The sequence below is a fragment of the Carlito syrichta genome, unplaced genomic scaffold (genome assembly GCF_000164805.1).
Source record: "Carlito syrichta isolate Samal-C Ts95f unplaced genomic scaffold, Tarsius_syrichta-2.0.1 Scaffold309261, whole genome shotgun sequence".
Lineage (NCBI taxonomy): Eukaryota > Metazoa > Chordata > Mammalia > Primates > Tarsiidae > Carlito > Carlito syrichta.
The window spans coordinates 107,333-124,461 of record NW_007253357.1 but is presented as its reverse complement, the minus strand read 5'-3'; the positions used below and the strand labels follow the sequence as shown (position 1 = coordinate 124,461).

General features: G+C 50.9%; 1 protein-coding gene across 4 annotated transcripts; it reads right to left on the bottom strand.

Moving 5' to 3' along the window:
• Positions 1 to 6,408: 6,408 nt before the first annotated feature.
• LOC103269424 (dystrobrevin beta-like) lies at positions 6,409 to 16,840 on the bottom strand. Of its 4 annotated transcripts, XM_008067010.1 has the most exons (5): positions 16,679 to 16,834; positions 15,498 to 15,587; positions 11,922 to 11,975; positions 8,527 to 8,558; positions 6,409 to 6,724 (listed from the first exon to the last, which is right to left on the bottom strand). In XM_008067010.1, exons 1-4 carry the CDS (start codon positions 16,782 to 16,784, stop codon positions 8,554 to 8,556), a joined length of 255 nt encoding a protein of 84 aa, XP_008065201.1. In that variant the 5' UTR covers positions 16,785 to 16,834; the 3' UTR covers positions 6,409 to 6,724; positions 8,527 to 8,553. The 4 variants fall into 4 exon arrangements, 2 of the variants coding, with proteins under 2 accessions (XP_008065201.1, XP_008065200.1); XR_504880.1 differs by lacking the exon at positions 11,922 to 11,975 and having other exon boundaries at positions 16,679 to 16,840; XR_504881.1 differs by lacking the exons at positions 11,922 to 11,975; positions 15,498 to 15,587 and having other exon boundaries at positions 16,679 to 16,832.
• Between the last annotated feature and the right edge of the window lie 289 nt (positions 16,841 to 17,129).

Here is a 17,129-nt window from a genome sequence, read left to right as displayed (position 1 = left end):
CTCACCAAAACGGGGTGAAATTACCCACCTCCGCCCCAGTCCTATGAACTCCACCTGGGAGTGTGGCAATGACTATAGGCCAACCTTCAGACAGGTTTCTCGGTCACCTGGCTGAGGACTTGCTGGGCTGACTCAGGCTAGAACTGATTGATAACTGACTTCTTTTTAAAAAATTTTTATTTATTTTTTTTGAGTTGGAGTCTCACTCTGTCGCCCAGACTGGAGTGCAGTGGCCGCTCCCGGCCACTACAGCCTCGACCTGCTGGACTCCGGCGATCCTTCCACCTCAGCCTTCCGAGTAGCCGGAATTACAGGCGCGCGCTACCACGCTCGGCTGATTTTTTTATTTATTGTAGAGATGAGGTCTTGCCTGCCCAGGCGGGTCTCGAACCCGCGGGCTCAGGCAATCCACTCACCTCAGCCTCCCAGAGGCGCAGGATTACAGGCTGAGCCACCGAGCCCGGCTGAAACTTTAGTTTTTAAAGAAATCTTTTCATCTCTCATCTTCTACTTAAATTTGTCTTGTGTGAAGCTCAATGTGTATCAGGGAAACTTTTCTTTTCTTTTTTTTTTTTTTCCTGCTAATAGCTAATGCAGTCTCTATCAGGGAAGCTTAATTTTAGTCAGTTTAAAAGTAGTAAATGGTAATAATTTAATTTAGATAGGATAGGCACACACACGTTGAAAAAAGATTTAAGCATTGAAATCAGAATTTTAGCTTCTGTTTTTTATAAATTTTCTTTTTTTTCCCCTTCCCCCTACATTTTTTTTTTTTTTTTTTGAGTTGGAGTCTCACTCTGTCGCCCAGACTGGAGTGCAGTGAGCGCTCCCGGCCACCGCAGCCTCGACCTGCTGGGCTCCGGTGATCCTTCCGCCTCAGCCTTCCAAGTAGCCGGAATTACAGGCATGCGCTACCACGCCTGGCTGATTTTTGGTTTAATGTAGAGATGAGGTCTCGCCTGCCCAGACGGGTCTCGATTTCGCGGGCTCAGGCAATTCACTCATCTCAGCCTCCCAAAGGCACGGGATTACAGGCTGAGCCACCAAGCCCGGCTTGATAACTGACTTCTTATTAGTTAGTGGTAGCTGGGTCCCTGGGGTGCTGTAAAGTTTGTGTGCTAGCCATGACTCTCGTTTTTTTTTTGAGTTGGAGTCTTACTCTGTCACTCAGGCGGGAGGGCAGTGGCATGCCTTAGCCTTCCAAGTAGCTGGAACTACAGGCACGTGCCACCATGCCTGGCTAATTTTTTGACTTTTTGTAGAGATGAGGGCTCATCAAGTTGCCTAGGCTGGTCTCGAACCCGCGGGCTCAGGCAATCCTCTCACCTCAGCCTCCCGAAGTGCTGAGATTATAGGCGTAAGCCATCACGCCCGGCCTAGCCATGACTCCTAAGCTCAAAGGGCCACACCCCTTGGCTCCTCAGGCTCCAGTCTTCCCAGCCCCCCCTTTCACTCACAAGCCCAAGGGCCAAGCCTTCTAAGAACCTAGCACAGACTCCGAGCCAGAGACCATAGCCTCTTCCTGCCTTGAGTGGCCTTACTTTCCAACCCCTGTGCTGAGTCTGGCAAGGTCAGAGGGCAGTCTGGTTCCTCCAAGCCCACTCCTCACTCCGTAGTTATGAACCCAGACCAGGTTTGAACCTTAACCTCTAAGGCCCCGGAGTCAGTGAGGCCCAAAGACCTGAAGAAGGGGATTGGTGCCCAGCACACAGCTGGTACTCACTAAGGGTCTTCCCGAGTGAATGACAGTCCCACCTCTAGCCTACATGTCCCTTCTTAATCTCTACTGAGTAGCGATGGGCTCCATTTCCTTCAGAAATTCAAGAATGGCTACCTGGCATTTCCCTCTTTGTTCAAAGGTCCCCTCCCCAACCTCCAGCAAGTTCTAACTCTCATCAGAACTCCCTTAAAGATTTTAAATTTTCAAAATGAAAGCACATACAACCCGTTCAAACCTTCACAGGTTTTTGATAATACTGCTTTTTGAACTGATAAACTGATCCAATGCCCATTTCTTTCTTTCTTTTTTAGATTTAAAAATATAGTTTAAGCCAGGCTTGGTGGCTCAGCCTGTAATCCCGTGCCTTTGGGAGGCTGAGGTGAGTGGATTGCCTGAGCCCGCGGGTTCGAGACCCGCCTGGGCAGGCGAGACCTCATCTCTACAATAAATCAAAAAATCAGTCGGGCATGGTAACGCATGCCTGTAATTCCGGCTACTTGGAAAGCTGAGGCGGAAGGATCGCCGAGCCCCAGCAGGTCGAGGCTGCGGTGGCTGGGAGCGGCCACTGCACTCTAGTCTGGGTGACAGAGTGAGACTCCAACTCGGAAAAAAAGAGAGAAAAAACAAAACAAAAAAAAATATATATATATAGTTTAAAAGTTAATTGGAGAGAGAAAGAAAAAGGAGAGAGAAGATTCACCTCCCCAAAGTGGGGGAGGGGGCCAAAGCCAGGAAGTATAGCAACGGCCATAGCCCAAAGAGCACATGGCTACACCAGAGTCTAGCAAGGCGATGGTCCCTATTTCTTTCCTTTTTTTTTGAGTTGATGTCTCACTCTGTCGCCCAAGCTATAGTGCAGTGGCATACTCACGGCCACCCTAGCGTACGTGGGCTCCGGCGATCTTTTTGCCTCAGCCTTCCAAATAGCCAGAACTATAGGCGCACGCTACCATGCCAGGCTGATTTTTGATTAATTGTAAAGATGAGGTCTCGCCAAGTTGCCCAGGCTGGTCTAGAACCCACGAGCTCAGGCAATCCACTTGTCTCAGCCTCCCAAAGTGCTGGGATTACAGGCTGAGCCACCATGCCCAGTCTGCCCATTTCTTTTACACCATGATCCTACCCAGCTGTCTCGGACGAGGCAGAGGGAAGAGGGTGCCAGTGCTTCTGCCTGCTTGCAGGCCGCCTGTGTACGAGGCAGGAGACCCTGAGCCCACTACTTCCAGAGACCTGGCTTCCCAGGCTAGCATAAGAGAAGGTATTAGAATCCCCGTGATCTGCTCCTCCTGATGGGCAGGCCCATGACATAGATCTTAGACTCTCTAGTAATCATCTTCTCTTGCAGAATAGTGCCCCGGGGAGGTTGAGGTTGTGGTGGGCAGAAGTGGCCCATCTGGGGCCTGAATATCATTCAGTGGGGAACATGGGGCTACATTTGCATTCTGGGGACAGCATCTTGGTGTTAAAGCTCCAGCTGTGGAGGTGAAGTCATCCCGCCTGAGGTTGAGACCACTGAGAATTGAGACTGGTAAGTGATGCCCTCAGCCACTGGGCATCCATGATGTTGGGCTTCTGTAACTTAAAGGCCCTGCCTTGATGCTGTCCCATCTTCATGTCTGGGGAGGTCCTGACTAATGGTGGGGGATCAAAGATCAACTCAGTCTAGGGGTCACAAGCCGCAGCACACCCCCCACTCCCAGGGCCCTCAGTTGTGAAATGGGACTTCAAAGGGCCCCTCTCTTTTCCTTCCTCTAGAATAGACTGACCCTGGCAGCAGCTTCCTGCACTGATTTTTTTCCCTCCGCGTATGAGTGTTGTATAGTGGTTCTTACAGTGTGGTCTTTGGACCAACAGCACTAACCTCACCTGGGAGCTTGTTAGAACTGCAAATTCTCTGCTCTAAGACCTACTGAATCAAACTCTGGAGGTCTGACCATGCTATCTATATTTTAACAAGTTCTCCAGAGGCTTCAGATGCATGCTTAAGTTTGAGAACTGTTGATGCAGTACATTACCTAAAAGCCCAAGTAAGACATTCATTTAGGTTTCTGATCCACACACACAGACCTGTCCAGGAACATGGGTTGCATCACAGAGAGTGTCTTCCCAAGGAAGATGGGCCACCTACCTCCAATGTTTCCATCATCTGGCCTGACAGTGCAGAGGCCAGAGGCCAGATGTGGAATCCATGGAATGCCTTTTCATGAGCATTTTTCTTCCAGAAGGTGAAGCAGGAGTTCAGATGGCTCCAGGCATTGCCATAGCAACTATACCTTCCTGAAGCTGTCATGGACTACGGGAGCAGGGAGTGAGCGATGCAGAAGAGAGAGCCCGCCAGTGGGTAAAGCACCACCAGCAGGTGAAGGGCTGGGAAAAAGTGGACCCGCAGGATGACAGGATCTGTGGACCAGGACTGGGGCAGCTCTTGTTTCCTCAAGACCCAGGGTGCACCTGGCACTCTCTAGGGGTCTTTAATGCTGCAAAACAGCACCCACCCAGGCTATGGTGTGGCAAGACAGTCTGCCTCACTGTAAATGTCTCTCAAAAGACTGCCTGCTAGGTTAATGAGGCTCCCAATTGGCCACAGGGCAATTAGGAAGGAAGTCCCTGCTCCAGGATGTCAGCTGTGTTCCAGGCAGTGTGGAGGAAAGGGTCCCAGTTTCAAACGTTGGGTATGGATCTGGGTCCTAAAGTGGATGCCCACGAGTCGTGAGGCATCTTGGAGGCCTAAGATAACAGTGGATGTTCTAGCTCTAAAGAACTCACACCACAACGGACTGCACCACATGCTGAACGCTGCATCAGAGCCCATCCCTGCGGCCCCTCTGTTCCACCTTCTACCTCCAGGCACTGGTCAGCAGTGAGAGGTCAGGATCTCAGCCCTCTCCCGTGGGTGAAGCGGTTAATGTGACTCCTTCATGAAGATAACCGCAGCCAAGAGAACCTGCTGTACGGTGACCAGTCCGGGAAGCCTGGCAACCTTGCCCCATGTACCTCAGCTGGCATCAGCAGTGGGCAGCTCTGGAGCCATTGGTGCTTTTAGCCTGATGGTTCCTTTGGCTCTTTCTGCTCTGGAAGAAATGAGTGGCTCACATGAGGGACTGGGAGTGAGATTCTGCCTTGTGCTCAGGGCACAGGTACAAGTGTGAGAAGACAGAACCACAGAACATTAATGTCATCTCCAAGACCTGTCCTCCTCCTCATACCTAATCTCACCATTGGCAGAACTTTCCATATGGTTACACTCTTCCTTGGCCCCCTCTGGCCCTCCAGGCAAGCAGGGATCCTAGTTTCTGAGTGTGTAGGAGTCTCCCTTTTCCCGGGCCCCTGCTGGCTTTCCAGGCCCTCAGCTCAACTGCCTGGTCACGTGTGGGCTGAGGCAGCCTCAAACAAGGCAGGGCTCTCTCCCGAGGCTCCAGGGTAAGAGCTCTTTTTCACACCTGAGCAGAAACCAGCTCTTTGCCTCCCATTTTGCTTCTTGCCCTCACACAGCAGGAGCCCTCCAAGTTGCACCTGCCCCTCAGACGCAGCACTTAGGACCCTCAGGGCGCGGGTACTTCCACACCACCAGCCCTGACCTCCTTTAGAACTGGAGGTGATGGGGGGAGAAGAGACAGGTGCAGAGGGAAGCACGGAGTTAGTATCCATCCCGTTTGTTTCACCCTGACTGCCCCCTTCCCAGGTTTCCATGGGACTCCATGCGCCGCCAGGAGCTGAGTCCTCTGCGGTGCATGGACCCCCTCAAAGCGACGGGCAGGGGTCTGCAGAGGTGGGTAGAGGATGCCGGAAAGCCAGCTGTGGGGCCTCTCGCTTCATTCCAGTCGCTGCCCTTTATAAATATTTATAGCAGTTTTTCTACTAAAAATAACATCCTGGAGCCCAAGGAGGAGAAAAAAATAAATGAAAATCACCGGGACTTGCACTTGATCACGTGTGCCGGAGCCAAATGGAACCCTGAGGGGAGACGCCGCACTAACCGCGCCACAGGGCGGCGCGCCCCCTGGCGGCCACGGGTCAGCGCGCACGGCCGTCGGCCCCAGCTCCGCGTAGAGAACGCCCTCTCCCCCGGAGGGATCCGGGCGGCTGCTGCAACGCAGAGCTCTCTCCCCTCCTTCCTAGGCTGCAAAGCGGCAGCAGCACGCGGGGCGGGCGGAAGCCTAACCAGTGTGAGGCTATTTTTAGCACTGTGGCCGGGGTGCACTATCTACAAAACTAAGCAAGGCCCACACTTTGCAGGATAGAAGAAACCTGTTGGTTATTTTTTTTTTTTTGAGTTGGAGTCTCACTCTGTCGCCCAGACTGGAGTGCAGTGGCCGCTCCTGGTCACCACAGCCTCGACCTGCTGGGCTCCGGTGATCCTTCCGCCTCAGCCTTCCAAGTAGCTGGTACTAAGGCCGGCTAATTTTTTTGATTTATTGTAGAGATGAGGTCTCGCCAAGTTGCCCAGCCAGGTCTCGAACCTGCGGGCTCAGGCAATCCAGTCATCTCAGCCTCCCAAAGCGCGGGATTACAGGCTGAGCCACCGAGCCCGGCAGAACCTGTTGTTTTTAAAGGTCAAAGGTAAGGTGGAAACGTGCCCCCAAGCTAGGGAGCGTCCCACGTGCTGGCCAGAGGCCAGAAGAGATCCATCAGGACACACACACACACACACACACACACACACACACACACACACACACACACACAGAAGAGCTTAGTGCATTTTCTTTTCTCTTTTCAGCCTCTCGGTAAATTCCTGATGCAGAGATGAGACCATGCCCTGAGGGGAGTAATGAAGATGCTAGTACATGCAGGGCTATGCAGGGGAAGGCCCACCAGCTGCGCCTCACAGTCCCTCCCGGCTTCCCACCAGCTCTGGTTCCGCTCTCCCTGGAGGGTGGAGTGACGTCTGGCAGCCTGCGAGCCCGGTCCAGGTGTGCAGCGGAAAGATGGACAGGAATGTGCCTCTGGGGGAAGACCTTGCCTTCGTTGTGTCGGTGCCAGCTTGCGCCGCGTCCTCTGTGCCTGTGCAAGACAGACTCACCATTAGTCACGGGCACTGCTGTGGGTTCAGAGCAAGCGCTGCTAACATCTGCTGTGGACGAGGATCTGCAGGGAGGGGGCTACTGAGAACATGGGGGTAAAGGGTGGTACCCAGGGTCTTCTGTAGTCACTGCTTAGGTCAGGGTCAGGAAACATTTCCACAGACGAAAGAATGAGCTGGGTTCATAACGCAAGGTTTGGAACATGGTCGTTTGTTGGGGAGAACTGTGGCCCAGGAAGGGCAAAGAGGACTCAGATGTGCCTGCACATACTGAGAGGAAGGAAGCCTAGCCTCAGATTAGAAGAGAGCAGAATCGGGGAGTCCACAGAGCCGAGGCATCTGAGTTGTCAAGCTCTCCATCTGACTGTTGGTGAGTTTCTTGCACGGCCTGATGGGTCAAAGAGGACAGGCTCAGGAGGCAGAAGACCGGCTGTGACTCTAGTTCTACCACCGAGCTTCTGGGGACAGGGACTCGGTTTCTCATGTGCACCAAGAGGGGTGGGCCAGACGGCTCCAACACTTTCCCTGATACCCCATTCCTCTCTGCCCTGGGGAGAGGGGCTCTGGCAGGCTCCTGCAGGGCGAGTTGGTTCCTGATTTCCCCCGTTGGCTGCAGTGGCCTAGGCTTGCTGTGGGGAGGGGCCTTGACTGAATGTGCAGTCTAGGGAGAAGTCTCTCTCCAAGCCCCCAGGCTCTGTGATTGCCAGGGTGGTGCCCACCCCACAGCTTGCACAATTCCGAGTCAGCGCAGGTTGAGGCTGCAGGGGAGGGCCCGGGTGGGAGCACACAGAACCCTGCAAGGGCCTGGCACAGATGGGGGAGGGTTGGGAAAAGGCCCGAAAGGCTGTTCTGGGATGACACTTGGAAGGGTCTGAAAAAGTTCCTCTTCTGGATCAGAAGGCCGTGGCTCTGAAGAGCAAGCCTAATTAAAAAAAATAAGCAGTGGAGGAAGGAAGGAAAGAAAAGATTTAAAAATGGAGATAAGTCTCATGGCTGCACAGAAGGAATCTACCCTTGAAGGAACTCTCCTGAACTGACTGGCTGTCCAGTTACTTTGGTCCCTTCCTCTTAGGGAGCATACTCAGATGCTGTGATGTCTCGGAGCTGGGACTAGGAAGAGTTAAGGATTCAGATGGTAAATGGGAATGACTCATTCCTGAAGGTGATGGGCATCTGCCCGTGCTGTGCTTTTATCCATTTGTTCTTCAGGAAGTGAGAAGCTGCCGCTTGCCCAGGCACCACGGGAAGTGGCGTGGCCAGCTCTGTAGTCAGTGTGATGCATGACTCACATGTCTGTGGGTCAGGGACGATGGGGTATGGCACTGGGGGACAGAATCCAAGGGTGCACTGGCTGTGATCTGGATCCCCGGAAGGAAGTGGGCGGTGGCTGGGGAAAAGGAGCCCGGGAGGCAGGGCAGTCCAGGGAGGTGGTTGCCATCAGTGGGGTCTGGTTCCGCCTCACCAGGACCTGTTTCTGCCAGCACTGTCGGGTCTGTCAACATCATCCCCACACAAATGACACCAGACCATGCCTGAGGACTGGGCCCACAGATGGTGCAGAGTGTGACGGGCCACTACCTGGAAACAGGGCAAAGTGGGCACGCCAGGGGCTGGGCAGAGGTAAAGGTACAGCTGGGCTCTTTGAAGAAAATCCTAATTGCATCTCCACTATGAGGACTGCTCTGGCTTGGGACCTGTGACTTGAGAAAGGGAAGGGGAAATGAAACTGCCAAGAGAGGAGAGAGGGCCGTGGGGACGGGCAGAGGACACATCCTGTACTCACCCAGGCTTCCTCTTTGTCCAGCTCCTGTTAACCTGTGGCAGCACGGGCAGAAACAATACACTGAGGTCACACCAGGGTCTTCTCACCCCCCTGGACCTTCTCAGGGGCTTTTCCTGACCGCCCACCCTAGGGGCTTCCTTGCCTCTCCCTGTTACTTGTATGCTGACTTGTCCCGATCAGGTATGATAACGGGGTAGAGACATACTGTTCACAACTGTAACTGCAACCGACATGAAGCAGTCATGGACCCCACAGACACTTCTCAAGAGAAGGAAAATAATAATAAAATGGAAACAAAGTCCCCTTAGAGCTAGGGAGCAGTTACACCTGGGAGGAGCAAAGCCCATCTAGTTCTGAGAGCCAGCCAAGGGAAAGTGACGGAGGCTTGATGAGGGCAGGCCTGCTTGCTGCAGATGTGTCTGCTTTGGAATGCCAAGTCATGTCATGTTCACCTGTGGAACCCCTGGACCCTCCGGAGCCTGTGTTTAGCCTCAGAGGGCCACTGCTGCCCAGACATGCCCCAGAGCTCTTAAGTGGACAACCTGGATTTACGTCCCCAACATTGGATGGCAGGCTCTGGGAGAGGAGAATCTGAAGGACACAGGAGCATGAACGAGGCTCTGGAGCAGCCATGACAACGTCATGGCTCTGAGGTGACGGGGAGAAGTTGTGTTAGTCTCTGCCTCATCCATGCAATCTTGGATACACTTGGTGAGGAGACACAAGGTAGGAAGAGCACTCCAAGGGAGCAGAGGCATTCCCCAGAATGCAGCCAGAGATCCAGGGACGAACAGGGAGATGCATGAGATGGGGTGAATGCAGTGGGGAAATGGGGCTTGTCAGATTTCTCCAACAGTGCCCATTTGGCTCTCAGAGTTCTCGTACTAAGCAGACTGTTTGCCTGACTGGGTGCTGACCAAGTTGTGTATACCTTACGTCAGCACGATTTCAACCCCATAGAAGCAAGTATTCTCTCTCTTTATGGTTGATAGTTATTGCTCTCTAATGTCCAGGTAGTTAGTGCTGGGTCTATAGTAAGATTTCACGCCTAGATCATGGCAGGGAATCAGAAGGTCCACCCACAAAACACTTAGTCATTTACAGTATCGCCCACATCAGGGCTATATGGTAGCTTTAGGGACATATCCTAGGACCTACATAATGTTGAGAGCCAAACATTAAAAAAAAAAACTCTACCATCTCTCACCCCAACTCTTAACACTCTTGCCCTTAAGAATGACACCCAAAAGTCACAGAAATAAAAATTCAGACATTCTTACAAAAAGATTTCATACAGACATATAGAAACTCTGGTATATGCACTGAAAGAGAGATGGGAGATCTAAGATCAAGAGGCATAGAAAGAGATGCTGAAGGCAACACAGGCACACAGACAGGGCACCCTGAAGCCAGGAGGTACCGAGCAAGGGACACCACATCCAATTCATGTGTGCAATGCAGGCCACATTCAGACTGGAACCAGGACTAAGAGCTGGAGTCCTGAGTCAGGGCCAGGCCTAAGTGGCTGGGACAGAGCCCTAGGTTTGCTTTGGGGGCTGGAGAGAGACTGTGGAGATGCCATGAGAAAAGCTATGGGAAGGGAGCCCAAAGCAGAAGCAGTGATGTCTTTAGCCAGGAATATTCCACATGAATGCTGGGATGTGGCTGGTGTGTACGTGTGTGTGTCTGGGACATGTGTTTGAAGCATGTGTTTATATAAGTGTAAATTTTTCTCCATGTATCTCTCCACCTCTTGCCCTCCCCCTCCTACCTTCTTTCCTATCCACGTGGGGAAGCCAGTCTCTACGTGTCTATGTAGCTTCTTCTGAATGTTTAAAGTACTGGTGCTCTGTAGTCTGACCTTCTGATGTCCATGCCAAATATGTCATTCTCATCAATTCCTCAGAGCTACTGTCCACTTTCTCCCAGGCTTAGATCTGACTCATGAGATATCAACACTGGCAGAATGTTTTTCCTGTCTCCCATTCTCTTCCTCAGCAATGTCAATTCCTTGCTGCCTGAGACTACAAAGACCTTCCTCTCTTATCCACACTAGCTCCTACAGACCGGCTCCAGACTCACCGTCCCAAGGGACTTCTTTCCAGTCACAGCTTCCCGACGTGTGTCTCCTGCTGGACTTCTTTCTGCCCTTCCCAAAGACTTTTCCACTTCACTTAGTCTACCAGTTCTGCTCGGACTAAAGCATGGGCGTTGGGGTTACCTGGGTCAAATCCAGGTTCTTTCACACCCTGAGCCCTGTCTAGAATGCTTTCCCTGGGGGGCTGTGAAATCAAATGAGGAAGAAGTGCTGTGTGTGAGCATGCAGGAGGCATCTGCAAGGGCTAGTGCGGGCTCCTCTTTCCTGCCTTTGCCTCCTCAGGGTAACAGTGACAGCCACTCCCTTTCTTTCTCGGATAAGTTACTCTCCATCACATCATCCTGTTTATTTCAATTTGTTCATTTATTGACATCCCACTAAGTGTCAGGCACAGTCCTAGGCAATAGGAATACAACATGAACAAAATAAACTAAGATCTCTACCTTGGGGAGCTGACATTTTGGAGAAATCGAGCAACAGACACATGAACACATGATAGAAATAGTAGCTAACTCTAAATGTCCAAAGAGAACTTTGTTTCTGCTCAGTATAACACCGATGGATAAGGGTTAAGAGCATGAAGTCTGGAGTTAGACCCAGTTCAAGCCCAGTGTCTGCCACTCAATACTACATGAACAACATCTCCCTGAGCCTATTTCCTCAAGGGTAAAATGGGGCTATTTTGACATATCTCATGGTGTTGAGGATGAGATGAGATCACACAGGAAAATCATCTGTTGTAGCACTTCTCAGGTGACACGTGTGAAACAGGGCTCATATATAATGAAGCCAGAGAGGCACTAATGTCCTTGCTGACACCATGAAGCCATGAAACCATCTGACTCTCCTAGGCCACAATAATCTCTTCCTTTTCAGAAACACTTATTACACTTATAATCATATGCTCAAAGTTTGGTGATTGATGTTTTATGCCACTTCATTTTGTCTATTTATTTTGCATAAATCAGTCTGCTTTCATAACTAGATTATAAACTCCTTGAGGCAAGGGGGCATGTTTTGTGTTTTCCTTTGTCTGTACTTCCTGTGTTCCAGCCATCCATCACAGTACCAGGAAATCAGGAAGCTTCTGTTGATGACTGACTTTACCACCCGTAGGGTAAGACTTGACTGTCAGATGGGAAAAGTAGATAGAAGGAACTGTTTGGGGGGGTTCTGAAAGCTTTGGGACAGGTGGTGGCAGGAAGGAATGTAGAAACAAGGGAAGGGAGGCTCCATTCATGGGCTACACGGCTCTGGCTCCCCATTCGAACTAGAGGTCCTGATGAGCTTCCTTTACCTCTGTCTTTCCCATTCTGCATCTTCTCTTCTTCTTCCTCTGCACCTTCCTCTGCTGTGAAAACAAGTTCAAGGCCAGTGACCCTTCAGCACAGTACAAGTATAGAAGGAGGATGAATGGAGCAACTTCTGGGGCTTGGGATAAACCCAGCTAAAGGCTCATGGCTGCGGCCTCCAAGGGTACTTAAATTCACCCAGTCTGTGTGGTCCACGCCCCAGCACTGTTGAATAGGAGCCCATACACCCAGAGCCCACAAGGAGCAGTGCAGTCTGATGTCACCCATCCTGCTGCTAGCTTTCCTGGCTTCTGGGGTGGGGGCACCTGCTCTTGCTCTATGATTGTCTTCCCTCAGTTGATGACACCTATCAGGGATACATCTAATATCTTGCATTCAGGTTCAAGGAGCAACCATAAAAGTACACAGTGGGAGAATATCTAGATTAACATTAACATTGGCTTCTGTTAAAAAAAAAATCCCGGCCAGGCTCAGTGGCTCAGCCTGTAATCCCACACCTTTGGGAGGCTGAGGTGAGTGGACTGCCTGAACCCGCGGGTTCGAGACCCACCTGAGCAACTTGGCTTCATCTCTACAATAAATCCAAAATCAGCCGGGCGTGGTAGTGCGTGCCTGTAGTTCCAAGCTACTCGGAAGGCTGAGGCGGAAGGATCGCCGGAGCCCAGCAGGTCGAGGCTGTGGTGGCCGAGAGCGGCCACTGCACTCCAGTCTGGGCGACAGAGTGAGACTCCAACTCAAAAAAAAAAAAAAAGAAAGCTGGGCTCGGTGGCTCAGCCTGTAATCCCAGCAACTTGGGAGGTTGAGGCGAGTGGATTGCCTGAGCCCGCGGGTTTGAGACCTACCTGGACAACTTGGGGAGACCTCATCTCTACAATAAATCAAAAATTAGCCAGGCGTGGTAGTACGCGCCTGTAGTTCCAGCTACTTGGAAGGCTGAGGCGGAAGGATCGCCGGAACCCAGCAGGTCAAGGCTGCGGTAGCTGGGAGCGGCCACTGCACTCCAGTCTGGGCGACGGAGTGAGAGACTCCAACTCAAAAAAAGAAAAAAAAAATCCCATGTTTCAGTTGACGGCAAATTTAAACTGACCACACAGTGCAAAGTAGCTGTGTGGGAAAAGCTGCCAGAGAGCAGCATGCTCAGCCCTGGGCACTCACTTTGAAGTGGGGCCTTGGAAAATCGGGCCATGTCCTGCTGTGGTCAAGCAGGATGGTAAAGTGAACAACATGTCATATTTGGAAGGGCTAAAGGAACTGGGCACAGTCGCCTCAAGAAGAGAAGACTAGGAAGAGGCATGTGTTGAAGGCCAATTTGCAGAGGACGGACTGAACTTAATCTGGGAAGCCTGAAAAGGGGGAAGAAGAATGAAGAATAAGTTACAGTAAGGCAGATTTTGGCTCCCCAATGAGGAAGAACTTTCCAGTGATTACAGCTGGTCATGAATGAGCTCACTGGAAAAATTCAAGGACTGGATGGTTATGCAGGGTGGAAAATTGGATTAAATGACTTCTAAGATCCTTTCCAATTCTAGAATTCCATTAATTGTGAAAATTTTTTTTGAAAGATGAATACAAGCTATAGATATGTAGTATGTACATACTATATAGAACATATGTAAAGATAATCTGAATATCTACTCTCATCCTAACAAAAACCTGTGAAGTCACTATCAAGGAGACAGTAAAAATGTGCTGGTGTTGGGCAAGGCTCTTCCATTCGTGAGAAACTGGTACCCTCACATGGAAAGGAATACTTACAGTCCATGTTTACCTCCAGGCCTCTGTACTTGGGAGTAGAGCATCAGGGAAAGGGGCCCTCATGGTACTCTGGGTTTGATGTCTTGTCTCGGGGTAAGAGCATTGGCTTAATCTGCTAAGACCCAAGTTCTAAGACCAGTTTTGCCGCTTCAGGCAGCATTTAGGCAGACCACTTTTCTGATAATCACTCCCTACGATTCTAAAGTAAGGGAACTAGACAGTGTGATCTCTAAGGCACCTTCCAAATTATACAACGTGATTTTGTTAAAAGCATCCTTTCCTACTATGAGAGATTGCTGATATTCCCATAAATTTTTAATTTTTGTGGAGCTCTTTGGTCCCTATATGCTTTATGTTTAATGATGTCCATCATCCTAGTGTGATGAGCTCACGGGTCACTTAGTTTACATAAACTTGAATATGTGGTCATGTAGCACAAGTGTAATTTTCATGGCCTGAAATTCCCCAAAGAAATTCCCACTAAAAGTGGCGTCTGTGGGGGGCTATATTAGGGAAGGGGTCTTCTAATCACCTGTGAAGTCATCCCCGAAGGCCACTGCTTCTTCTGTTTATGTGTGTGTCTATGGAAGGGGCGGTGCTTCTAACAGGGGTTGAGAAACAGTCCCAGAATGGAGGGAGGGGACCAGAAAATTACCGGTGCAACAGAATCAGCATCTGAACTGAATGAGGAAACCAACCTGGGTCACACACCTATTCTAAATGAAAACAGGCAGACTTGAAAGCAGAGCTGGGGGCCAGACCTTGGGCTGGGCCTCCAACAACCCTAAAGGTGTACACTTTCCCCTGTGAAGGTCTGAGGAGGCACCCAAGACTCGCCATCCCTAGGAGGGTTTGAATAATTGTATGTGTTTGCATAGTCCATGGAAAAACGGTTTCATATTTTAATTTAATAACCCTATTAAGCTACTTCAAGGCATTTCAAAGTACTGCAGTAGGTGAAAAGAAATAAAAGAGGGCCATTAGTATGAATGATCTACAGCGCTTAGGAAGGCAAGTCACTTGTTTAATATATGACATAGAAATCCCACCACTGTAAAATAATTAGTAAATATCTGGCATCTGTGTAACTGATGGACTCATGGGGATGCTTGGAGCTATGATAATGTGTGAATGGCCTTTTACCTTCTCTTCTTCCTGGGTTTTATGTAAGGTGAAATGTCATGAAGTAAAGGTCTCTGGGAAGTCACTGAAAGAGCCAAGTGATGGAGACACAGAAAGAAGTCACAGATGAGGCTGAACACGAGGAGTGGAGGAAGCAACAGACTCAGGTCATGAACTTCAAGTGAAATCAGAGCCTGGTCACGGACAAAAGGAGGGAATAGGGTTTCAAAACCAAATCAAATAGGGGAGAGCAGAAAGGCAGCTGGGAGGAAGTCCAGAGCTTTTGTGGCCGATTCGGTTCCAGACCTCCAGGAAAGCTTCAAAATGAGATGGTCGGTCAGGCCTAGGGAGAGAGCAGCTGCGGACAAAGCACAGATGGAAGACAAATCAAGTGAGGAAGGGCCCAAATGCACTGAAAGGTCTGAATGGCTTTAAACTCAGAACTGTGTTTGCTCCACAAGATGCATTCCTAAGATAAGCCTGAGCGTGAGATCATCTCTGTGGGCCCCGTGGGGGAGAGAGGCCCTCCAGTGGAGACATCCAGCGTGTTCCTAGAAGGCAAAAGTCGAGTGGCGAAGTGCGGTGGTGTGGACTAGGGGGGACACTCTAGCAGTGCTGGTGAGGAAGTGAGAAGGGTGTGTGCGTGGGGGCATGTGGGGCCGGGTGGGAGCTCTGGGCTTCACCTGAATGGAGCTCCTTCACCAGGGAGGACATGGTGTTGGTGATGGAGTCAGCAGCCACCAGCAGGTCATTGCGGAGGTTTCTCCTCGTACCTGAGGAGAGTCAGAGCAGATGGCGATGCCAGGGTGGGTAGGCATGGAGAAGAGACAGCCGAGTAAGCGCCTCCGTGCTGCCAGGCCCGTGGACACAGGTGCAGAACACCGAAGGGGAGCTGGGCCACAGCAGCTCTACCTGCCCAGGGCATTCAGGAACATGAGGCACCAAGTCCACTGTTCCCACGCCCTCCGCCTGCTCTGGCTGGAGAGCAGGATCCTGTCAGTCCTGTGCTTCATGGCCACCACACAATCAAGAGCTGGATTCCAGAACAAGCATTCCACAGAGGTATTCCTCAGTCCTAGGTGGACTTCACTCCCCGACAGCACCACCTCTCCCCCTCCTCATCCCCAGCCCCAGCAAGACTTCCTTCTTAACTCCCACCCAACTATGTAATATTGCTGGTCACTAGCTCCTCAGACAACTGTGGCAACTCCATGCCTACAGTGCTTTCAGCAAGTTCTTACTTAAGACTATCAGTCGGCCATACTCGGTGGCTCAGCTTGTAATCCCAGCATTTTGGGAGGCTGAGGAAAGTGGATTGCCTGAGCCAGCGGGTTTGCGACCAGCCCAGGCAACTTGGTGAGACCTTGTCTCTACAATAAATAAAAAATTAGCTGGGCGTGGCAGTTCCAGCTACTTGGAAGGCTGAGGTGGAAGGATCACTGGAGTGGCCATGAGCGTGCTGCTGTACTCCAGCCTGGACCATGGAGACTACAACTCAAAAAAAGACTACCACTCTTCCTTCTTTTCCTTGCTCTAGGCCAAGTACTTGACGTTGGGAATTATTCCGTCCAAATCCTCTGCAGGAGGCAAAGCCCCAAATACAAGGCACTTCACCCAACCCCCAAAAGAGCACAGAACCCCAGGGGTCTGTTCTCGGCACATGGACGAAGCCTGTAGACCTCCCACTGAAGACCAGCCTGTCTAATGAGACGAGGCCAGCACTTGATTTTTTATGCTGTCTATGAAAAACTGATCATTTAAAGCTAAAAGCACAAAAGAGAAGAAACTGGAGACATCTCAACAGGACTCTCGTCCTCATTTCCAAACCCTTTCAGCTCTATCGTGCTCTGCTCCAGAAGCTTACCTTGGGCAAAGGCCTCTTGCACGTCTTCCCCAACTCCGCTCAGTGAGTCCTGCGGACAGTGGGTGGGGGTGGAGCCAGCAGACGTGGAGCGGACAGGCATGGGCATTGGGCGGCTGCCTCCATGCGTGGGCGATGTATGTGGTGACCCTGTGGCCTGAGCCTAGAAGATTCAAAGACACAAAATATGTTACCTGAGGTATCTGACCTCTCTGAGGATGGGAGAAAGTCCTTTTTCTCAGTCAATCTGAGTCAGCCAACAGGCCTCAGTTCAGGGGTATGTGATCGTGATCATAGTTGAAAGGAAGGAGTCAGGCTGCCTCCAGAGGAAGAAAAGGAAAAAAGGAATGTGGGGGGAGAGGATGAGAATACCATAAGAACAGACCAAGAATGGGAGGGAAAGAAGAGGCTAGCAGTAGCTGGGTCAGGGGTCTAGGAGGGGGGATCTAGGATG

What these genes read in the sequence shown, in the direction of transcription:
- LOC103269424 (XM_008067009.1), bottom strand. Translation starts at nt 16,784, where the DNA reads ATGCCCATGCCTGTCCGCTCCACGTCTGCTGGCTCCACCCCCACCCAC. An exon ending in GCAAGAGGCCTTTGCCCAAG is followed by an intron (nt 15,588 to 16,678) that starts GTAAGCTTCTGG and finishes GACTCTCCTCAG; the next exon opens with GTACGAGGAGAAACCTCCGC. An exon ending in GGTGAAGGAGCTCCATTCAG is followed by an intron (nt 15,173 to 15,497) that starts GTGAAGCCCAGA and finishes CTTTGTCCGCAG; the next exon opens with CTGCTCTCTCCCTAGGCCTG.